A 10,166-nucleotide genomic window follows, 5' to 3' on the forward strand; every position below is an offset into this window, starting at 1 on the left:
CTGGCGCTGTGGCGTAGCAGATAAAGCCACCGCCTGCAGTGCCGGCATCCCGCATAGGCACCAGTTTGAGACCCAGCTGCTCCACGTCTGATCCAGCTCTGCCAGGCCCTGGGAAAGCAGCAGAGGATGGCCCAAATCTTTGGGCTCCTGCACCCACATGGGAGACCCAAAACAAGCTCCTGGCTTCTGGTTTTCAGATCGGCCCAGCTCCAGCTGTTGCGGCCATTTGGAGAGTAAACCAGTGGATGGAAGACCTCTCTCTCTGCCTCTCTCTAACTGTCTTTCAAATAAATAAGTAAATCTTAAAAAAAAAAAAAGCTTGACAACACGGCGGGAGGGCCCTGCTCGCTCCGGGACAGGAATGCAAGGGCCGCACGCCGTCCCCACAGCCTCCACACAAGTGATCTTTAATGGCTCTGTGTAGGCAGCACAGTCCACAGGCTTCCTCTTCCCTGCAGCTGGGGAAGCGGGCGGTCTGGCCTGGTGACTCCTCAGACGCCGCCCGGCCTCACGTGACGGGGCTAAGCTGACACAGCTGACGTGGGCCGGAGCCGGCTGCTGCCTCCTGAGCCGCGGGCCTGGCCCAGGTGCAGGGCGAGACCACGAGTGGCGCACGGCCCTTACTGGAGATGGCTAGCCTGGGCACGCTCCGCACTCACCACCTACACGCCTCTCCTCCGGGGCACGGCCCTCAGGGCAGGGCCCAAAGGCACTGGCAGAGGAGAGCTGGGCTGCGCCTACAGCAGGCAGCAGGCTCGGAACAAGAGCAGGTCCTCGGGCACAGTGAGCCGCAGCAAGACGCTCTCGCTGGCCCCGATGAAGAGCACCCCGCCGCGCCGCAGGGGGATGGCCGCCGGGGCGGTGGGCGTGCTGGCGGTCACCGTGCCCTGCACCACCAGGAGGATGCTGGCTGAGTCCAGTGCCGTCACCTTGTATTCAGCGGCAGAGCCAGGGACCTGGGCAGGGAGAAACGCAGAGGGCAGAGGTCAGCCTCGGCTCGCGTCGGCGCTGGGCGCAGGCCCCGGGCAGTGAGCAAGCTCTCCCGCCCTCCCCGGCAGCAGGGAGGCCGCGTCTGCTCCCTGGTCCCGAGGAGTGGGCAGGTGTGGCTGCCCCCACGGGGGGCCGGACAGCACGAAAGCCAGCCCCAGGTGGCCATCACACGTGACCCTTGCCGGGGTTCTTCCTGCCCCCGCTCACCTCCATCTTCATGACTGTGAAGTCCGGCACGGGGGGGTTGTAGATGCTGAGGCAGGGGTCTTCCTGACTCCGTGCCGGGTGGAAGAGCCGGTCCTGGCTGGGGCTGGGGCTGTAGCTGAGCATCTCACACAAGGTGGGCACGTCGATGAACTTGGGCGTGAGCCCAGCGCGGACCGTGTTGTCTGAACACGCCATGCACTCCACGCAGTCTGGGGACAGACAGAGTCCTGTGCTAAGCTGCAGAAGGCTGCTTCCGCGTTGGGCTCTGCGGGCTGGGCCTCCTGACCCGAGCTCCACAACGCCCCACAGGTAAAACGGCACGACCGGCATTCTCTGGGAGCGTGCAGCTAAGACAGCGGGAGGTGCCAGGTCACCCGCCTCTGTCAGGGGCTAACTACCCGGGGAACCTGAGGCCCCCAACCCTGCCATCTCCCACTCAGGATCCTGCGCCTGAGGGGATAAGCAGTCCACAGCCAAACCGTGACGGTGCCCTCCGCCCAGCACCCAGGTGCCCTCGACACCCTGCTGGCTGCTGCCCGGCTGAGCCTGGGACCCTCAGAGGCCCGAGCTGGCTGGTGCCGGACCCGTCTGTCCAGACGTGGACACGAGGCCTGTGGCGGGGGGCTGCGGTGGGGCTCACCTCCTTTCAGGTAGGCGTGGGGCACGTTGGCCTCCAGGAACATGGCCTCCCCCGGCTTCAGGGTGAGCACGTTCAGGAAGTAGATGGCGAAGCAGCCGATGTCTCCCGGGTACTCCTGGTGCAGCTGCAGCAGGAGCTCCCCGAGGACGTCCTCCATGTGGTTCCCGGCACACACTGAGGGCCACAGCACAGCCCAGGGCCACTTAGGGGTGCTCGGTTCACGCAACACCACCTCTCACCACAGCTCGCCTGCGTGCACACCCAGCACCACACTGGCCGCCAAGAGGGCTGGACTACGGCCCTCCTACCCTCAACGCGGCAACATGTGGGGTCAGACATTCTTTGTTGTGGGGGCTGCCTAGGCATTTGGGGTTTCCACAGCACCCCTGGGCTCTGCCCGCCAGATGCCAGCAGCGCCCACCCCTGCCACACCGCCAGGTCAACTGTGCTCCGGCTGAGAACCCCTGCTCCCGGAGCTCAGGACCTGTCAGGGATGACCCACAGGCGTCCACGTGGGGGACCACCGTCCCCATGGACACCAGAGTCCCCGTCTCAGGCCCTGTCAGGGATGACCCACAGGCGTCCACACGGGGGACCACCGTCCCCATGGACACTAGAGTCCGCCCCGTCTCAGGCCCTGTTAGGAGATGACCCACAGGCGTCCACGCGGGGGACCACCGTCCCCATGGACACCAGAGTCCCCGTCTCAGGCCCTGTTAGGAGATGACCCACAGGCGTCCACGCGGGGCACCACCGTCCCCATGGACACTAGAGTCCCCGTCTCAGGCCCTGTTAGGAGATGACCCACAGGCGTCCACGCGGGGGACCACCATCCCCATGAACACCAGAGTCCCCGTCTCAGGCCCTGTTAGGGGATGAACCACAGGTGTCCACGCGGGGGACCACCATCCCCATGGACACTAGAGTCCCCGTCTCAGGCCCTGTTAGGGGATGAACCACAGGTGTCCACGCGGGGGACCACCATCCCCATGGACACTATAATCCCCCCCGTCTCAGGCCCTGTTAGGGGATGACCCATAGGCGTCTACGTGGGGCACCACCGTCCCCATGGACACTAGAGTCCCCGTCTCAGGAAGTCTGCGTCCCAGGCAAACAGCAGAAGCAGAGGGTGCCAAGGGCTAGCCTATGTCGTGGGGACCGAGCAGGAGGGCGAGCTCAGCTGACTTGGTGGGGGGCGGGGTGGGTTTCCCCGGGCAGAGACAGGTGGACGCACAGCGTGTAGACGCTGCAGCCGGCCTGGGCTGGAAGGCAGTATGTTTCCACGTCAGAAGGGCACAAGGTCTGAGGAAGACACCCCTCACACAGTGGCGGGAAAACCTCGCACCTCGCTCGTGAGCCACGCCCCCGGGACAAATCCCCAGGTCAGAGAGAACCCCGTGTCGACACAGACTCACGGGAGCTACGGGCTGTGCCCGCGTGAACTCCGGGCAAGAGTTCTGTTCTGCTGTGAGGACAGAAAGCCCGACGGGGAGGGTGTGCACCCCCCCCCCCCCCCGCAGGAAACAGGGCCTGTGGGGGTGGAGTGGAGAGAGCCGCAGCTCCAGGCAGCAGAGGGAAGCCCTGGAGGGCCGGAGCCGCTCTCCGCCTGTGCCACGGGGACACGGCCACACCCTCAGTCACTTCCTGACCTCTCCTTAGTTAGCACAAGGTTGGGCACGCCAGCCGCATGTAGGGAAAGAGCTAACGAGGGCCCGTTCCGGGCACCGGCGTCTGGAGGAGGCCGCGGCTCCCCTGTCCCCCAAAGCACGAGTCCAGCTGGGGGAAGCGGCTGCGGGGGGGTGTTGGAGCTGAGTGCCCCCTCCGCGGGGAGCGGGAGCAGTGCTAGGCTCCCCAGAGGAGCAGCAGGAAGCAGCACGCAGCCTGGGAAGGCACCAGCAGGGCCTGCGCCCCGCCCACCTTGCTGGGAGATGCGCATCACCAGCCGGTCCAGCTGCTCCACCACCGCCTTCTTCTCGCTGGTCATGAGCTGGGAGAAGCAGCGCCGCAGAGCCGAGGCCACGGCCTGGGAGTCGCTGCCCACGCTCTGCTGCAGCTGCGCGGCCGCGGCGTCTCCGATCAGGAACCGGAACTCGGGCACCTCTGCAGGGAGTCGGGGCCCGCGTCAGGCAAGGCAAGAGGGTGGCCCAGAAGCGGGACGCTGGAGGGCCCCCGCCCTGGCCCTAACCAGGCACCGTGTGACCCTAACCCTGCGGTGGGTGGAAGCCTGCTCAGCCCCCCCCCCCCGGCCCACCAGCCCCTCGGCTCTGTCTCCCGGCCGGGTTCCCCACGCGGCCCAGGCCCCCTGCGCGTGCCCAGAGCTCTCTGCCCAACCTTACTCTGCAGGAAGGCCACGATCTCCTCCAGCGGCCGGAAGCCGCACAAGCCCTGGAAGGAGGTGAGGGCAATGGCCATCTCGGGCTTGTGGTTGGCGTCGGGGTAGTGCTGCGGAGCCTGGAGGTGCAACTTCTCGGCCAGCTCCTGGGGGCGGCCGGGGGAGACGATGGTCGGGACGCAGCCGTCACGGACCCAGGACCCACACAGCCCTCGTCTTCCCCTCCCGACACCAGAGAGCAAATGACAAATGCGATCAAGGCGTGATGCAGAGACCTGGGGTTCAGCCAGCCCCGTGCAGGGAAGTAGGCCAAACTGGGGGGGCACAGGGGCAGACGGTGAGCCGGGAACCCCAAAGGCCAGGCCTGGCCGACACTAGCGAGCTGTGTGACCCCTGCTCCGGGTCTTGGCCTGCCTCAGGCTGGGACTCAGAGCCCTGTCCAGGAAGACGCCACAGGCGGGGCTGGAGACAGCCGGTGCCACGGCGGCAGGTGAACAGACCTGGGGCAGGGAAGCAGCCCCGGAACCAGGCCCCAGGCACAGGCCGGCCAGCTGGCCGCTCAGACTTCGCTGCTCCCGCGTCCCCAGCATTGGCCTTGCAGCGCTAAATCGGGAGTCAGCAGACCTAGATTTAGCTCTGGGCTGGAGCCTGCTGGGGTGGGAGGGGCAGCCCTCTCCGAGCCCCTACCTTGTCGGGGTGCGCCTGGATGGACAGGGCTGTTTCCACCGAGAGCACTTTGAAGAGGAAGGGCAGCTTGCCGTGAAAGGCGGCCTTGACCTTGGAGCCCAGGCAGTCTTGGTTCTCCGCAATCCACTGGCCTAAGGTCTTCTGTGACCCGAGGATCTTGGCATCCCCCCGGGGGTGCGCCCCCATCCACAGCTGCAGAGACAGGGGGTCCTGAACACCCCACTCTTAGGACAAACGCCCACGCCCAGGAACAGCGTGCCCCCTGCAGGACGGCCATGCCACGACCGCTCGGGCCATCGTGGGCACACGGCAGAGGGCAGGCCCCGCCCCGACCGGGCTCCCTGTGACTCGGTTACTGCCCTTCTCGTCTGTCTGTCAAGGAGAGTGACAGCTGCACTGTCAAGGTCACTTACAGGCTGTGACTCTCAGGCAGCTCCGTGGGGGGTTAACACCGCCTCCTCCAACCTCAGAGGCTGGGGCTAAAGGCTTCCTGTGCTTTGGTTGGTTTGCTTTTTTCTCTACCACACGGGCAGGAGGAACAGTGGGTTAATAACGTTGGGAAAAAAAAAAGTCAAACAACTGATAGTCCAGGAGCGCTGAACTAAAATTCCGCAGGTGCTGACAGCTGTCGGGAGCAGCAGGGTACAGGAAACCTCGTGGTGCCCGCTCGGACCCTGGACCGGTGCCGACCTGAGGCCGTCCACTCTTCCCGGCTGACCCCAGGCCCTCGCAGCCCGCGGCGCACGGTGGGTCTCACCTCTGCGTAGGGCTGGTCCTCGGAGATCCGGACCGACGGGTCACTGCTGGCCAGCAGCCGCGCCACCTCGCTGCTGGAGCCCGTCTTCCCCCAGGCGTACTGCTGCACCACGCACGACAGCGGGAACACTGCGGGCACAGGCAGGGGGTCAGCGGGGGCCAGCTGCGCGCGCCCCGCGCCTCGGGCGCGAGGGCTGTCGTTAAGGGGTTTGTCGGTTGCCGGAAGCGCTCCCTCCCTACCGCCGGCCTCGGTGTTCCCATCTGTAGGATGGGCAGTAGTAAGGATCCGGTGCTGACGTGAGTGCAGAGCCGCGCTTCGGTGCCAGCGAGTGACACGAGCGTGGCCGGGGTCGGCGGGAGACCCCTGCCCGGTGGCCGCAATCACAGTGGCAGATGGCCCCTCCTCCTCTGCGCGACGCCCACCCCTCTTTCCGCGGAGCCCCGGGGGAATGGGTGGGTTCGATCTGGCACATCATGCCGGGATCAGGCCCTAGGACCCAGGCCGCCGCCACGCTCGCCGCCACCCGGCCCACGGCTCACCTCCCGGACTCGCCATCCTCGCAGGTCCCGGACCTGGCTCGGGGCACGTCGGCCCTTCCCGGCGGCCCCCGCGGTCCGCGCCCAGAGCATCACGGGAAATGTAGTTCTCAGGGCGCCCGCGCGCTCCTGCACCTGCGCCTGCGCCCGCGGACCCCGGGGCTTCGGACGGCAAGCTTGGGTCTCTCTTCAGCAGGCGCATACTTACCGGGAGCTTACTGAGTGCCACGGAGGCTACACAGAGAGCCAGAGCTGAGGTTCTGGCGAGGGATGGGCAGGTGTACGCAGTCATATAGCAAGCGGGATGCCAAAAGGCAGCAAAGGCGACAGAGCCAGGGGCCGGGAGTGCAGCTGTATCCAGAATTGTCTTCTAATTTTTTGAAATTTGAGAGGTTGAGACACAGAGACCTCCCATCCGCTGGTTCACTCCCCAGATGCCCCCAACGGCTGAGGCTGGGCTGAGATGGGAGCCAGGAGCCGGGAAGCCGTCTGTGCCTCCCCTGTCGGCAGCAGGAAGCCAGTAACTTGAGTTACCACTGCCTTCCAGGGTCTGCCCTGACAGAAAGCTGGAGTCAGGACTCTGAGCCGGATATGGGACCCGGGCATTCCAGCGTGGGACGTGGGGATGGCAGAACACCTACTCCACAAGGCAGAATTTAAAAGGTTAGGAGGGGCAGCATTGTGGTGCAGCGGGTTAAGCCACCACCTGCAACACCAGTATCCCATGTGGGTGCCCGCTCAAGTCCCAGCTGCTCCACTTCCAATCCAGCTCCCTATTAAAGCGCCTGAGAAAGCAGTGGAATATGGGTTGAGTGCTTGGACCTCTGCCACCCACGTGGGAGACCCGGACAGAGTTCAAGGTGCCCAGCCATTGCAGCCACTTGGTCAGTGAACCAGCAAATAGAAGATCTCCCCGCCCCCTCTCTCTCTAATAAATAAAATTTTTTAAAGATTTATTTTATTTATTTGAAAGGCAGAGTTACAGTGCAAGGGAGACAGAGAGAAAGGTCTTCCATCTGCTGGTTCACTCTGCAATGGCCGGAGCTGTGCCAATCAGGAGCCAGGAGCCAGGAGCCTCTTCCAGGTCTCCCACGTGGGTGCAGGGGCCCAAGCACTTGGGCCACCTTCTACTGCTTTCCCAGGCCACAGCAGAGAGCTGGGTCAGAAGTGGGCAGCCAGGACATGAACTGGTGCCCATATAGGATGCCGGCGCCTCAGGCCAGGGCTTTAACCTGCTACGCCACAGCGCTGGCCCTATAAATATTTTAAAAAGGGGGTTATCTGGGGAGGGGACGTTTGGAGCAACAGTTAAGTCACCACTTGGGACACTTGCATCCCACATCAGAGTTTCCAGGTTTGAGCCGGACTCTGCTTCCTCTTCCAGCCTCCTGCTAATGTGCACCGTGGGAGGCAGCAGGTGAGGGCTCGAGTACCTGGGTTCCTGCCACCCACGGGGAGACCCAGACTGTCTTCTGGGCTTCTCCCTGACCCAGCCCTGGCTGTTGCAGGCATTTGGGGAGTGAACCAGCAGATAGGAGATCTCTCTCTCTCTCTCTCTGCCTCTCTCTCTTTGCCTTTCAAATAGATATTTTAAGAAAACCCAACAACTAAAGGCTGTCTGGCTAAGCCTCATTGAAGAGGTGGGATTTGAGCACAGACTCAGCTGGGGAGGGAAGGGTGTGAATTGGCCGGAGCAGAGGGAAGCAGGGAGGGAGGGTCTGCCTGAGAAGTGCTAATGGAGCTGGTGCTGTGGCACAGTGGGTAAAGCTGCGGCCTGTGATGCCGGCATCCCATATGGGCACTGGCTTGAGTCCCAACTGCTCCAGCTTGCGATCCAGTTCCCTGCTAATGTGCCTGGGAAAGCAGTGGAAGGTGGCCCAAGTCTTAGGGCGCCTGCACCCACGTGGGAGACCTGGAAGAAGCTCCTGGCTCTTCACTTAGGACTGGTCCAGCTCCAGCTGTTGCTGCCATCTGGAAAGTGAACCAGCAGATGGAAGATTGATCTCTCTCTCTCTCTCTCTCTCTCCCCTCTCTGTAACTCTGCCTTTCAAATAAATCTTAAAAAAAAAAAAATTGCTGGAGCCGGTGCTGTGGCGTAGTAAGCTCACCCTCCACCTGCAGCGCCGGCATCCCATATGGACGCTGGTTTGAGACCCGGCTGCTCCTCTTCCAATCCAGCTCTCTGTTTATGATCTGGGAAAGCAGTGTGAGATGGCCCAAGTGCTTGGGCACCTGCACTGCGTGGCAGACCCGGAAGAAGCTCCTGGCTTCGGATCGGCGCAGCTCCGGCCACTACGGCCATTTGGGGAGTGAACCAGCGGATGGAAGATCCCCTCCCCTCTCTTTCTCTCTGTAACTCTTTCAAATGAATAAAGTAAATCTTAAAAAAAAGGGGGGGGCAGTGGAACAGCCGGGACTCAAACCTCCTGGCACCCATATGGACTGCCAGTGCTGCAGATGGTGGCTTAACCTACTACGCCACAGCGCCAGCCCCCTGAAGTCTCCCTTGCCATGCTTTTACCAGTGCCTGAATGACTTCCAACACCACACACAGAGGACAGCGCAGTGGAAACAGCTGAACCATCAACAAAGCAGCTCTGCCTCCCCGTGCCCCACCGCGCTTCTCATACGTTTGCCCCAGGGAGAAGGGGAAGGCAAGGGTTCTAACGAGCACCCCAACCCCATGGAAGCCAAGACTGTGGGGCTAGACCGCTAACCCTCCCGAGCCAGGCCACCCTCCCCCGACACAGAGAGACTTCCTGTAAGGGCAGCGTAGCCCCTCCCTCTCTCTCCTCTTGCTTCTCTCCCTCGTGTAACTGACCCCTTGCTGGGGGATGGCTGCTTCCCTCTCTTCCTGATCTCTTCCCGAGGAGGGGGCAGTCATGCCGCCCCTTCCCGCCTGCTGTGCCCTGTGCGGCTCCCCCTCAGCCTGCGTTACAAACCAATGCGCGCAAGTAAAGGGTTTCCTGGGGTCTCCGGGCAGGCATCTTTACTGAAGCCGGGAGGGGAGGGGGGGGTCGCAGGGAACCCGGTGTGTCAGAAGCTCCAGGTCACCACCGGGGCTTGTGACTGGCAGCGGAACGCAGGACCGGGAGCGGTTCTGTGGGACTGTGGGCTCTGACGGCATCCCCAGCCAGTGTCGGACTGGACTGAACTGGATGGCAGGGCACCAATCAGCAACCGCAGACACCCAGAGGAGGCGTCTGCTTGGTGCTGGGGACACCCCGGTGTCGGGGTGCTGTGTCGGTTAGGGCGCCTGCATCTGCTGCTGGAGGGCCTGGGTCCAGCCTCCTGCGAATGGGAACCCTGGGAGGCGGAGGATGATGGCTTAAGTAGTTGGTTCCCTGCCAGCCGCACGGGAGACCTGGATTCAATTCCTGGTTTTGGGCTCTGGTTCCAGCCCAGCCCTGCCATTGTGGGTGTCTGGGGAGTGAACCAGCGGATGGGAGCCCTGTTTCTCTGCCCTCAAATACAAGAAGTTGCGGGGCAGAAGCCGCTGCGTGAGAGGCTACAATCCCGTAGCAGAGCGCCGGCCCCAGTCCCAACGGCTCTGCTCCCAATCCAGCTTGCTGATAACTTCCCTGGGAAGCGGTTCTGAGGGCTCAAAGACTAGAGCCCTGGCCATCCACGTGGGACACACAGACAGAGTTCCTGGCTTCTGACTTCAGCCCGGCCCAGCCTCAGCTACTGGCAGCCATTTGTGCAGTGAACCTGCAGGTGGAAGACTGATCTCTGCCTTTCAAATAAACAAATATTAAAAATGGAGGGCAGCACAGTGGTGTAGAAGGCTAAGCCACCGCCTGCAGGGCCGGCATCCCCATATGGGCGCTGGTTCAAGTCCCAGCTGCTCCACTTCTGATCCAGCTCTCTGCTATGGCCTGGGAAAGCAGAAGAAGATGGCCCAAGTCCTTGGGCACCTGCACCTGCGTGGGAGACCTGGAAGAAGCTCCCGGCTCCTGGCTTCAGAACGGCCCAGCTCCGGCCATTGCGGCCACTGGTCAGCGGCTGGACCCCGTG

The 10,166-nt window shown here is 63.2% G+C and overlaps 1 protein-coding gene across 2 annotated transcripts; it reads right to left on the reverse strand.

Moving 5' to 3' along the window:
* Positions 1-391: 391 nt before the first annotated feature.
* On the reverse strand, positions 392-6,568 carry MPI (mannose phosphate isomerase). Of its 2 annotated transcripts, XM_002722047.5 has the most exons (8): positions 6,153-6,310; positions 5,614-5,741; positions 4,857-5,048; positions 4,174-4,315; positions 3,755-3,937; positions 1,838-2,011; positions 1,198-1,406; positions 392-956 (listed from the first exon to the last, which is right to left on the reverse strand). In XM_002722047.5, the coding sequence occupies exons 1-8, from the start codon at positions 6,166-6,168 to the stop codon at positions 738-740; spliced, it is 1,263 nt and encodes a 420-aa protein (XP_002722093.5). In that variant the 5' UTR covers positions 6,169-6,310; the 3' UTR covers positions 392-737. The 2 variants fall into 2 exon arrangements, with proteins under 2 accessions (XP_002722093.5, XP_008247438.4); XM_008249216.4 differs by lacking the exon at positions 4,857-5,048 and having other exon boundaries at positions 6,153-6,568.
* Between the last annotated feature and the right edge of the window lie 3,598 nt (positions 6,569-10,166).

This window comes from Oryctolagus cuniculus, chromosome 12 (assembly GCF_964237555.1).
Source record: "Oryctolagus cuniculus chromosome 12, mOryCun1.1, whole genome shotgun sequence".
Taxonomy (NCBI): domain Eukaryota; kingdom Metazoa; phylum Chordata; class Mammalia; order Lagomorpha; family Leporidae; genus Oryctolagus; species Oryctolagus cuniculus.

Bases quoted from the DNA above. Each gene is read 5' to 3' on its own strand.
- MPI (XM_008249216.4), bottom strand. From the start codon at position 6,441: ATGACTGCGTACACCTGCCCATCCCTCGCCAGAACCTCAGCTCTGGCT. The intron at 3,938-4,173 runs GTAAGGTTGGGC...GACTCCCTGCAG, and splicing joins GATCGTGGCCTTCCTGCAGA to AGGTGCCCGAGTTCCGGTTC. The intron at 2,012-3,754 runs GTGGGCGGGGCG...TGTGGCCCTCAG, and splicing joins GATGCGCATCTCCCAGCAAG to TGTGTGCCGGGAACCACATG.